At 41.5% G+C, this 13,173-nt stretch overlaps 1 protein-coding gene across 1 annotated transcript; it reads right to left on the bottom strand.

The window, feature by feature from the left end:
- Positions 1 to 3,896: 3,896 nt before the first annotated feature.
- On the bottom strand, positions 3,897 to 8,427 carry LOC120528323 (E3 ubiquitin/ISG15 ligase TRIM25-like). Its single transcript, XM_039752470.1, has 2 exons — positions 7,849 to 8,427; positions 3,897 to 3,976 (listed from the first exon to the last, which is right to left on the bottom strand). Exons 1-2 carry the CDS (start codon positions 8,425 to 8,427, stop codon positions 3,926 to 3,928), a joined length of 630 nt encoding a protein of 209 aa, XP_039608404.1. The 3' UTR covers positions 3,897 to 3,925.
- Positions 8,428 to 13,173: the final 4,746 nt, after the last annotated feature.

The following is a 13,173-nucleotide window of genomic DNA, read 5'->3' as shown; positions in this document are numbered from 1 at the left end:
AGTCTGCCAGCTCATTACAGGGTCAGAGCTACACTAGTGATCACAATGGAAGCCAATTTGGGGTTTCTGCCAATTAACCAAACTGAAATGTGAGGATGTGGTGGAAGATCTGGAATAACTGTTAGAAACCCAGTGAGATACTGGAAGAAGGGGTAAACTCCACACGGAAAGTGAATGGAGGAAAGTGGATCTGAGATTCAGCAGATGCCATCGCTGCACAACCTTACTGCCCTTTGTGATAAAATATTAAAGCTGAAGTAAAACATTTGGAGGTGTACGTTATGTAAACTCCGCACTCAGTCAAACAGTGGAGATCTTTAAGCTGTGGAGTATAATAAAACTGAGAGATACCAGAATGAACAAGAGAAGGCCATTACAACCTCCAGAATAAATCAAGAATATCCCATCTCTCCAAATGAGGTATTTTACAGGAAAAGACAGGCTCTCATATCAAAATTTAACCTCTTGATAACAAAAGAACCTGAACAACTCATTTTGAAATCACAACATCATTATGGAGAACATGGGGAGGCTAATAAGATCTTAGCTCAGCAATCAACAAGCAGGAAGTTTGCAATGCAATAACAGAAATTACCAGCGGAACTGCAGATAAAGTAATGAAGCCTAAAAAATATAACTCACGCATTTAGCAAATACTATAAGTCTTCATATTCTACTCTGTTTAAAGAAGACGAGACACAGTCTGAGGAGTTCTTTGATGTAAAACAAAGACAACAGCTGGACACTATTAGTGAAGAGGAACTGGACAAACCTCTGACACTCTCAGAGTTACTGGATGCTGTAGACTCACTCCAAAGTGGGAAAACAACAGGCCCTGATGGCAACCAAAAGAATTTTATAAAGACGTTTTCAAAAGTTAGCTCCACTATTATTAGCAATGTTTACAGAAGCTACAGACAACAAAAATCTACCCAAATAACCTACCCAATTTTCCACACCTCCCACCAATTTCTTTTCCAGAAGAAATCCTGATCAGTCCTGAGGAGTAGACAGCATTTCAGCAACATATAAAAACATTTCAAAGAATCTCCCCTTTAAGGGTCCTAGGATATGGTGGGAGAAGGACCTTTTAATGAATATCTCAGAAAAGGAGTGGAAGTCAGTCATGCATAGAATACACTCCAGCTCCATATGTGGAAAATATTCAACCATCTGACTTCGACTCGTTCATCGATCACATTTATCTCATTTAAAATTGGGAAGAATCAACCTGAGTGTGGCAATTGAGCTCCAGCCTCACTGGGCCACATGTTTTGGGAGGACAACAAAGTAACATCATTTAGGGCCAAAATGTTTGAATGTTTTATCAGACAGCCGGGGGTCACAATCACTCCTAACTCACTAACAGCTGTGGTTGGTGGGCTACCAGAGGGGCCTAAAGTGGAGGAGGACACATTGACTGTAACTGCCTTGACCACATTGTGAGCTCGTAGACTTGTCCTGCTGAACTTGAAGACCCCAGCCCACCTGTGATAAGTCACTGGGTCACTGATGTTTGACATTTAAAAAAACAAATTCTCACTTAGAAGATCTGTTCAAAACCTTTTTAAAATATGGCAAGATCTAATTAATAAAACTTTAAAATAAGCAACCATAGCAGGGGAAAAGGAAATTCTGACTTTTTTATTTATTTATTTATTTTTTATCTATCTATTTAAATTATCAGGATTTTTGGCCCAGTTCTCGGCTCTTCTCTCTTTTTCTTGGTTGCAGCGTGAATCCTGTTTGGTAGTTTTTATTTATTTTTTTGTTTGTTTAGATTTCAGTTTTAACTTTCTGATTTTTTAATTATTTTTTATTTTGACTTGGAAAGTCATTTGTTGTATTAGTTGAAATTGATTGTATGCAATGATATTTTAGAAATAAAAACAACTTAGACCATTAATGGACGTTGTGCCCGCTGATCTAATTCAGAACATCAGCGTCGACCTTCAGTGTGAGTTTCTGTCAGTAGAGTTAAGTCTCCTTTAAGTAGCTGATGGAATATCAGAGGACTTTAGGGTGATGCTGTCTGAGTCTCCACTGAATAACACCTGGGATTCTGTCAACAGTGAAAGGCCATGAAGGACACCACAACACGTCTTCTCTAACTCTCCCTTCTCGTGTCCCTACTCATCATCACCAGTGAAGCTCTGCTGCTCTTCAAGTTCTCATTTATTTCTCCTCTCTTTGATATGAAGTGTTGTCTTCCTATTCCACTCACCTTCATCTCGTCCATCGCCCTCCTCGTCTCCTTCAGTGTCTTCTCTCTCTCCTCAAGTCCCCTCTTGATGTCACTCAGTGTCGCCCCCAGCTGTTTCTGTTTGGACACACAAGAGGACACGCGTGGTCAGATCAGAATTCACGTTCACTTTGTGATTTCTTCTTCTCTTTCTGACTCCTGATATTTTCACAAAACATTTGTTTGACATTTTATGACACAACTTAGATTTGATTTAACAAACAGGAATGACAATAAAGATTAAAAGAAAGGTTTAATTTAATTGACGTAAGATTGAGTTTGGGTTTGAAGAGTGCGTCAAATACAGAAGACAGTTTGAAGGCACACTGGTGTGTGAGTTAGTTCTTGACGTTTAGAAGACATCACATCAACAAACTGGGAAATGTGAAGTTCACACAACACCAAAAATAATAAAAACAAACTGGAGTGTAAAGTAAAGAAACTGGTGAAAGGCCAGGAGGACTTAAAACACGTCATGTCAGTAATTATAGGATCTACAAGGCCATTTGATATCCTGAGTCGGACATGTGAGGACGTTGTCTGCCGTTGTCATTTTCTGGAGTCAAGTAAGATACTGAAATACACAAACGATTCTGTTGAATTCAGGAAGAAGGCAACTTAAAGGAATTCTAAAACTCAGAAATTATATTTTTTATATATTACTTACCTCAGGTCTTTTGTTTAGGTGACGGATTATTATTTTTAATAAAACTAATGAACTCCGCCCCCTGCTCACTTCTCTCACCGACCCACAGGTTTGGTTCGGGCGGCGCTTCGAACATTTAAAAGCCTGTACAGCACCTGTCATTTTGTCTCACTGCCTTGTCTCTCTTCTCCCCCAGACATCCTCTGCTCCTGTGGGGTGTCCCGCTCCCTAGGCACGCCCCTATGAACAGGAAGATTTTCTATTCGTCTAATTGAGAGATGGAACTGTCCCCTCCAACTACACACGGAGCTCGATTCACTCCTCAAAGAGACTTATGTTTGTTTGAAGTATCTGAATAACGTTTGTCTCTAAAATCTCCTGTGTATCTGTGCTACTCTGTGAACCAAGCATGACCGCGTACGTAGATTTCACTTTCACCAAACCACAAATCTTTTAATTCTCATGGAGAGGCCTCTTCATTGGGAAGAAACACTACTTTTCCCTGATGGCAACACGATTTAGATGATCTACAAGTCTCTGACTTAAAGTTTCAAACTAAACAATATATTCAATCTCTTTTCACTGTTCTGTTATTTCACCAAGTAATAATTTCAGTTTGTTTGTGCTAATGTGATCTTTACTATCATTACATGTATAGTTTTGAAATGGCCAAAGTCTCCATCTTGCGGATCTTGCTTCCGTCTCTCTGGATTTCCAAAAAGTCTCTTCAGAAAGATCACATCTCGTCTCTTATAAGAGAGAGATGTTAATTATGTTTATGTGTTTTGGTTTCACCAGAGCCTTCAAGACCACCCAGCCATCCCTGTTATGGGGTCAGCTCAGAGATGTGCAGGTGGGTGAGCCTGTGGTGTCCTGATGATGGACTATCTGTCAGGCAGACTCAAGGACTGTGAGAGCAAAACTGGAGCAGCACAAGGAACAGGCCTGTCTGCCTTACTCTTCACTCTGTGCACCTCATGCTGGAAAGAACACAATTTCTCTTTTCTTGTGTATCCACAAATCACCCAAGGAGTGTCTCAGGGGGTTTTAACAGGCCATGTTTTTGAGAGCCCCCTACTCCAGATTCCCTAAGAAGAGAGGAAAAACAAGGAAATCGAGTTTGAATACACACACAATAGAGCTAATGTTCCAAAGCCCCAGTCCACCTAAACTGCATGTCTTTCAATTGGAGAAGGAAACCCACATGAACATGTCGTGGCGAAAAATTGTCACCAAAAGTCTTTTTACCTGAAATGAAGGCTATTGGGAGACTCAGGATAGGCAAACAGTGTTTATGGTTTTATTACAATAAAATAACAATAATAATAACATGGACTCCACCCAATACGGCCAAATTGAGCTGAGCCCTGAACAGTTCAGAACTCAAAACTTATCTAGTTATTTCTTATCATTCCGACCTTTCTCAAATTAGCTCTTTTGCTTTTTTTCTCTGACGACTCCCCTCTGCACCTGTCCAGCCAATCTTTATCTTCCTGTTCTTTCCTTACTTTCCCAATATTGTTAGTTTTCTATTAGGCTTTAACTTGAAAATGCAATATAACTTATGTCTGTATTTAACCATTTGCTTGACATATCTCATTATTAGCTTGTTATTCTAATTTATGCTTAATCTAATGCTTCAGAAGCTGTTAATTACTTTTATGTGCATTTATGCAAATACTGCTAATACATAAATTTTTTGTCTTCCATATATACAATGAGAACATGCAAACTCTACCAGGGTGAGTCACAGTCGAAAAATAAAATGTATTTATAAAATAAGGACACGTGAAGATGTACGTATTCAAGTGTATACAGACAGACGACATCAACAGAAAACACCAAACATGAGTCTGTGTTACCTTAGTTGGTTCTTTCTGTTGCACTTATAGAAAGGCACATAACTTGTGATTTTATTTCTCACAATTTTTATCCCACAAATATCCCAGAAAACATCATTCATTCAGAACCAGCTTTTAAATGTTCTCGTCTCAGTTCTGCTTCAGTTCTTAGTTACTTATTAAGTTTCTAGAGTCAGCACTGTGATGGCAGTTTGGTTTTCCTCACAGGTTGTCTACACTCCCTTACAGCTCCTCTGTGTGTGTGAGACGCTGCTCTGAACTGATTCAAGTCCACTTTAGTTTTCTTACTGAATTTATGATGAGACCCTCACAACAGCTAAGCCTTCTCCTTCACACAGTTATGGTGATGTCAACTCCCAGAATTCACCTCCTGGCTTTATCTTAACTACCGAGTCACAGCCAGAAGTTTTCAGACTCCGAGCAGGTGAACTCCTGACTTGGTTTATGGTCACTCAGGTGGAGGTGACGCTTTGTCCAGATTGTTGTGTCCATGGAGAGCTTCCACTGTCACACATTTAAAAACATTCAGTTTGCTTTGTCTTTCTTCTAACAGATTCTTTTCTCTCTCTTGTCCTTTTCTCCTGTGACTGTGAGTTGTTCTGCAGTTTAAAGTCTTTGAGGTTTCACACTTACTGGTTATCTTTTAGTGGCAAAAAAATGAACAACTGCTGGTTGATGTCCTCCTTCAATAATTCTACAGATTTTATAGGTTGTCTCTCTTACTTGTGCACCTTGCTTTCCTTTATGATGTCAGGACTGAATGAGACCCCCACGTTTAACTCCATTACAGGGGTCTTCAGCTCTTACTTTCTGGCACTTTGTTACCCTTTGGAGCAGAAGAGATCATTTAGCCTTTGTGATGGCCACAATAAGGGTCTTACTACAGGGCAGAAGCTAATCCAGGGGCAGAGATCAGAGTTCTAGTGCTTACAAAGGGTTATAAAGGACGGAGTGGACTTGCTGCTGTAGGTGTCTTCGATGAACAGAAATCCAACGTTTTTACTGCTAATTCCTGCTAAGTGGTGTCCATCAAGTTGAGTTTTGGCTCCTTCTTCAGTCACAAAGTGATAAAGAGTGACATACTGAGACATCGCTGGGTGTCATTTGCTGTGGTTGATCAGACTGATCAGATGAGACCCAAAACTGTCCAGGAGAGTCCTGGTGAAGTGAACTGACATCTGAGCTGAAGGTACGAGTCAATAAAAGAGGGGCAGGCGGTGGCAGCTTAAGAAAAAGACTTCTGACCAAGCAGTGCCAGTCTGTCCTACAATTACATGTCTGCTTTCAGGGACATCTGAAGAACTGATTTATGTAAATCAATCCAAATCAAGTGATAGCCAAACAACAGAAAACATAAACAGGTCAAAAATTAGATGTCGATATTAGTGACCTGATTCATATTAAACTAAAAATATCAGGCCACTTCATAGACTTCATTGTTGTTTAAGGTGTTGGTTTCTAAACGTGTGTTCACCTGTGAGTCGAGCTCTTTTAATATTCCAGCGAGGACTCGGCCACATTTGTGTCACTTACTGAGACCTGGCAGAGCCGATGTGACACTAGTCCTTTATCTGAAGAAACACCGAATGGTGGACTGAAGTTAAGTGTCTTTATCTGAACTTACTGTACATTGAGGTTGTGTGGTAGTGATGGGGATTTGAAATTTGGCTCAGATGGTCAGACTTACACTTCTAGAAAGTTCTTTACACTCCTGCTGGACTTGTTAGGGTTTTACCAATTATGAAAGCTCAGAGTCTTTGTCATAATCATACATGTGGTGGGATTATCACTCAGGGGTTTGACATTCAAAATGTCCTTACTGCTCCACTAAATAACATGATGTCTAATCATTAATGAAGAGCCTGATGAGTTATATCATTAAAACAGAAAATCTACACAGGAATAGTATATTGACATTTCTGAGCTGAACTTATTGTAAGAATCGTAGACTTAACTCTGAAGTACAATACAGATTGACATGTGACAATAATGTGTCTCTTAAACAGCCCTGACATCAGCCAAATGCAAACTCCGATTCTTTAAAAATGGACAAACACCACAAAGGCAGACGAGCAGCTAAGCACACTCAGCGTGTAAGTGTCAGCAGTACAGAGTGTGTCTATTGACGTGTCAGACCTTCTATTGAATTACATTTAGGATGACATTGTGTGCTCACTTACTACGCTTACATCAGCCAACTGTAACATCATCTTGTTAAGAACACCTCAGGAGGGTCCGAATGTCAGACATTTCTACTTGTAGCCCACGTGACGCTCGCACCCCTGCCAGTGGACATTTCTAGACAGCAGGCTATAGTTGGCCTCCCACTGCCTTAGAAACTCAAAAGAGAAACTGATCAGAGCAGAAAGAAACTCAGCTGGCTGTGAGGAGAGAACTCAGTTGTTTGTGGGCCATCTTGGGGATCTCATCCTGAGCTGTTTCATGACTTGCACCAGTCTCACAAGGATGGACTCCAGCAGCCAATGCTCTGAACTTGAAACATCAGGTTTATAAGGTCCAGTAAAACCTCGATTATTAGTCAGGGGTTAGGACCGAGGCTGTGACGGATAAGAGAAAAGACGGATAACAGAGTAGCTACTTTAAAAATGACATACAGTAGATTAGTGTAGTGAACAGTCGTAAAAAACACATTTTTCAATTATTTCAGCATCCCGCTTTATATCGTTCACTGTTTGCGTTCCTACTCCATCATTGAAGCAATACTTGAAGAGCTGTTGCTGTTTCGTAAACGTTTAATAAGTTCAAACAGCACACACATATGTTGATAGGCCATAACAATGCATAGTAGTTTAGTTTAATTATAACAAAAGAGAAAAGCTACAAACCGCTATTAAAGCTGAAGGTATGTAACGGACACTGAGATTTCTGTTGTTCTAATGTGCAGAACTCGCAGTAGTAATCGGGTGACGCTGGCGTGCAGAAGGTTGGGTTTTTGTTATTTAGTCCTGACAGTTAATCAAGTGACAGATAATCGAGTTTTACTGTAGATGAATAGATTTCTCTGTCACATTAAATGTACAAATTCCTTAATTCAAAGTTATTCAAACAGTTTCCATTAAACACTAAACATCACTCACCTGCTTTTCTTCTCTTTCCGTCTCTAGCTCAACCATTTTATGCCCATTATGTCCAGTCACCACACACATCATGCAGATACAGGAATCATCAGTTTTACAGAATATCTCCAGACTTTTCTGATGTTTCTCACAGAGTTTCTCCTTCAGATTTCTATCAGGATCAACCAGCTTGTGGTGCTTCAGGGCGTCTCCTTCATAGTGAGGCTGCAGGTGAGTCTGACAGTAGGAGGCCGGGCAGGTGAGACAGGACTTCACAGCTCTGAACTTCTTACCAGTACAAAAGTCACACTCCACATCTTCAGGGCTGGAATAATTCTGAGGAGGAGGAGAACTAAGAGTGGTCTTCTTTAATTTCTTGATGACTTGATTCAACAGATTGTTTCTCTTCAGTTCAGGCCTCAGCATGAAGGTGTGTCTGCACTGAGGACAACTGCACACTTGGCTGTCATCCCAGTACTCCGTGAGGCACTTCAGACAGAAATTATGACCACAGGGGATAGCGACGGGCTCAGTCAGGGTGTCCAGACACACCGAGCAGGTGAACTCGTCCTGTGATACAAACACCTGGGCTCCAGCCATCGTCAATCTGAGGAGAGGCAGGCAGAGAGAATCAGTCAGAGAAACAAGGAAGTGACTTGTGAAGAAACCAAAGTGAAAGTTTGTCTGTGGTCAGTGAGGAGGAGGAGAAGGAGATTTAAGGAGAAAGCTGAGAGCTCACAGATATGACATCTGAGGAGACACTGAGGGTGAACAGTTAATGTGAGACAGGAGATCAGAGAGTGAAGACCACCAAGTGAAAGAGGAGATGACCTGTCACAGGGGGTCTGCTAAAGTGTAACAAGTCAGTATGTCTTATTCATTTATTACACATTGAAGTCCACATCAGACTTCATATTAGTCCTCTTTATTAAGCAAATTATCCATCCCATAATAAGTCCTCATCTCCTGCTTATCAATAAAGAATGTTTGTGTTTTTCTTTATCCATGCCAGGAATATTCAGATTACTAGCAAAATACCAGCACTTCGCAGCGGCGAAGTACTGCCTTAAAATTTTTATTAAGAAGAAAATTAAACCTTTATTAAACTGAGGAAAAATATACCAATAATTATTTGTTAAGGATCTCTTTGTATGCCACGTTGTCAGTTCGGCCCTCCAGTTGTAATATGACCAAGCTGTGCGCTGAGCTTACTCTTGAGCATGTAACGTACAGTCGGCCATGTGAACAGTAATCTTGTCTCAAATCTCACAGCTTGGATTGCTGCTGTCATAATCGGTTTGAGTTTCATGGTTTGTTTCCATGACGACAGTATTTGTAGGACTTGTGTTGAAGTGACATTCGGCATCTGTCAAGCGCTGTAAGTATACAACCAGTTTCATTGATAACTTCACATCCAGCTTTTGAGAGTTTAAACATTCATAAACATCAAAGTGTCCACTACTGAAATCTTCACCTGTGAATCTTAGATGTTTAAGAGGCATTGGCGGTTGTCCAGGCCTGGGGGTGGCTACGGAAATTGAACTCAGGTGTGATACACCACAGTTAGGTTATTTTTTAACAAGGGGGCAATTACTTTTTCACACAGGGTCATGTAGGTTTGGATTTTTTTTCTTCCTAAATAATAAAAACCATCATTTAAAAACTGCATTTTGTGTTTACTTGTGTTATATTTGACTAATGGTTAAATGTGTTTGATGATCAGAAACATTTTGTGTGACAAACATGCAAAAGAATAAGAAATAAGGAAGGGGGCAAATAGTTTTTCACACCACTGTATATATTGTGTGTGACGTGAAGAGGCCTGTCCGCTGTCAGCAGACATCAGAATTCAAGTGCAGTCCTCTCTCTTACCGACGTGGCTGACGTGTGCTTTGCAAACGCTTGAGTCTGTTGAGAGTTTTTGGTTTGTTCTGTGGTGTGAGATTTAAATTTAAAAAATGCATTTTGTTCTTAAAAACTTGGGTTTTGGTTGCCGCTAAGGAGCCGTGTGGGAATAATTAAAGCTTTTTCCCTTTAGAAGGTTTTTTTTTTTTGCTTTTATTTTTTGCCCACGCAAGAGCAAAAGTAGCTGGGTGTTTGGAGGTGCGCTTGGAAACGTTATTTATACTTGTACCTTATCTTGTTATCTGTATTTGAACTAGCATCGAGGAAATAGGATAGAAGGCAGCATTAACTGATATCGGCATTCGTAAGTAAATAACCGCGTCGTCGTAACAGCGACTCCTTATTTTAAAGGAAAAGAAAAAAAGGCCGCGGCTGACTTCAAAGCAGTAAAGGTGAAGGCTCAGCAGTGCGCAGGTCAGCGGCCAGCGTTAAGACGCCGATCAGTCACAAGGGGCTGTAGGAGCAAATAAGGAAGTAAGGTTTGATTTGTTTATTTTAGATTAAACTGTCCTTAGCGGTCCAGAGGTGGAACAGTTAAGTGGGCGACAGTGTAAGGGTTCATTAATACGGGGAATACAAACAGTGCGATTGGAGAGCAAAGTTAGGAGAAGAGACAGAGAAAAGTAAAGTTAACATCATAGAAAGACAAATAGCAGGCAGCTGAGAGGGAGAACAGGACAGGAGCTTAAGGGGAAAAGGTGTCAAATATCTGGAGCAGATCTTAGTGTTACCATTTAAGTTAAGGAGCAGCTGAAAGAAGAAGAAAAGAAATTTAATATTAAGAAAAAAAAGTTAAGGCAGTTTACTAATCCCACATCAAATTTTAATAATGAGGCCAGTGCAATGCAAGTCCTGTTGGATGTTGGGCTTTTTAGATGATGGTTTGAAAGAGCCAGTTGTCTATGAGGGTTACATCTGCAAGAGATGCCAGCTGATTTAGCACCTTGAGCTCAGGGTCGCTGAACTGGAGGAGGAGTTGGCTGACCTGCGTTGTAATAGAGAATTGGCAGACTTGGCCCAGGTGTCCTTTAGAGAGATAGTGTGCACCCCCAAGGTGGCGCGGGAGGAGATTCCAGACCAGACAGGTAGGAATAGGTGGGTCACGGTCACAAGGCGTAAGCTAAAGGGTGCACAACCCCAGAATTAGAAGTGTCAAACCGTTATCATGTCCTTGTGGAGCTGGATGGTGTCTCTGATAATTCTGAAGTAGTAGGCAGGGATGAGGAGCCCCAACAGGCCACTTCAAAACCAGTTCCCAAAAAGAGAGGTAGTGATAGTTGGGGACTCAATCATTAGGGGGATTGAAGCGCAGGTGTGCTCCAGAGAGAGAGAGTCTTGAAAGGTGTGTTACCTTCTGGGAGCACAGGTGGGAGACCTCCATAGAAGGATGGAAAGGCTCTTGGCCAGAGCGGGAGTGGATCCAGTTGTCATTGTCCATGTTGGAACAAATGACATACATAAGGGTAGTCTATCAGTTCTGCGATCCAAATTCAAAGAGTTAAGTGCCAAGCTGAGGAGCAGATCAGACAATGTAGTCTTCTATGAAGTTCTGCTGTGCAGATGCCAGTCCAGGTAAGATTGAGGAGATTGTAAGGCTTAATGCTTGGCTCAAATCTTGGTACAGGGTAGAAGGGTATAGGTTTAGGGGGAGTAGTTATATGCATGGGGTTTATGTCAAAATGATTTATGACTCTTAAGCCCTACCCCCTTTGGACTTTGGACCGGAAGTCCTGCCCCGTTGTCGCCTGATAACGTCATACCAGAAGTCCCGCCCCCCTGCTGACGTCATGCCTGTCCCCCCACGTGACCTAGCCCCGAAAACACACGCACAAGCGTTTCAAGGGGCAGAGCTGCCTGCCTCTACGGTTTGGGTAAGAACTCCAGTATCTATCTATTATTTAAAATAATCTATGACTTTAATGATCTAAACCTTAGTTTAGCACTTGTAACCCTTTTTTTTTTTATTTTATCTAAGTCAAGCCCCCAGACATTCTCTGTGCTGACAAGCTGTCACTTCACTCTCTCTACACATTTGACGCATGAGAGCTGAGAGCTGAGACAGCCTCTGCGTGCACCCCCGAGATGCCCGGGGTTGAAGCTCCAATCGTACATGCAGGCAATCACGAAAGACGAGTTGCCGACACTCTCTACACAGTAGAGTACATGGAACTCTGAAATGCTGTTAATAACCCTGCACTCTTGACGCACGAGAGCTGAGCAGACAGGCTGAAGCTCTAAGCGTACATGCAGGCAAGTGCGTATAGTTCGAAAGACAAGCATCCCGGCTTTTAGCAGCCACTGCTCTCTTTCAATCTCTGTCTACACAGAGCCTGTCAGCTTTTTACAGACTCAGGTACTCGGCTGTGTAGACAGAGAGAGACGGACAACCCCTCCCACCATGGCCCCGCGAGCAGGCACGCGTCTATAGCTGTAAACTGTATGAGCCGGGAGCTCCGCTGACAGAAACACCCCCCGCTCCCCTGCTGTGTTCTGCGAGAGCATGCTTGTCAACCCCCCAACCTAACTGGAACGGGAGCGCGCATAAAGCTCACATGGTCACGCAGCTAATCAGTCCGGGAGAACAAGTTATGTGTGTAACTTTTAAAGTTAAAGGATTTAAGAATCACCCACACAGTTAAATAATAGATAACAGGAGCCTTTTAAAGAACGTTTGAGACATCTTAAAATTTAACCTCGGATGTATATTTTGTATACCTTAAAAAAGCCCTGTTCCATCTATTACCTCCCATTTTAAATAATCAGCTGCCCCTAAGGAAACACATTTAGAAAACTATTCACCGTGCTTTCGCAAAGTTAGAATTGTACTCAGATAATCCCAGAGTGAACGGAACACAAATATTTACCAGAAACGGGATTCAAAATCACGCTGGCATTTGTCCCTCGGATCTTAAAGCCAAAGCCTTAAACAGATCGGACCTCTGGGGATACAGAAATGTGCTTCACAGCACAGAGACGGCAGACTAGGGAGGAAAGGAGGGGCGCGAATCACAGCACTTAGTCAACAGTTTGCGTCCGATGTGAAAAAATTGCCATACCTTGTGGCATGGAGCTTGAAAAACAAAGGATGTTTTTCGGAGCAACGAGCATTGCTTGTGTCCGGTTCAAATGATTGGCAAACATTTGCTATCATTAAGCACTTCCAAAATGCTACTCTTTTCTCAATAAAAAGAGAAGATTCCCAAACCAAACCCATATCTCCGTTCGCCCTGAGAACGACAAGATGAATTTCAGCCATGACAGTGCGTTTTCACGAACTTCTTAATGATTTCTACTTTTAACGACTAGAACTAAATGAAAAATAATTATTGTTCATACAGGAATCCCTGCAGAAAGAAGTCTGATTCCGAATCAAGGCAAGTCCCTTTCATAATTCTTATAAGCGTTAAACGAGCAAGTTTTTAAAAATGGAGGTTTGAATCC

Source organism: Polypterus senegalus, chromosome 4, assembly GCF_016835505.1.
Source record: "Polypterus senegalus isolate Bchr_013 chromosome 4, ASM1683550v1, whole genome shotgun sequence".
NCBI classification, from domain to species: Eukaryota; Metazoa; Chordata; class Cladistia; order Polypteriformes; family Polypteridae; genus Polypterus; species Polypterus senegalus.
Note: the sequence above shows the minus strand (reverse complement) of the source record. Positions and strands in the feature narration are given on the sequence as shown.

Bases quoted from the DNA above. Each gene is read 5' to 3' on its own strand.
- LOC120528323 (XM_039752470.1), bottom strand. From the start codon at position 8,427: ATGGCTGGAGCCCAGGTGTTTGTATCACAGGACGAGTTCACCTGCTCG. The intron at 3,977-7,848 runs GTGAGTGATGTT...CTCTCTTCTTAG, and splicing joins CGGAAAGAGAAGAAAAGCAG to GGAATCTGGAGTAGGGGGCT.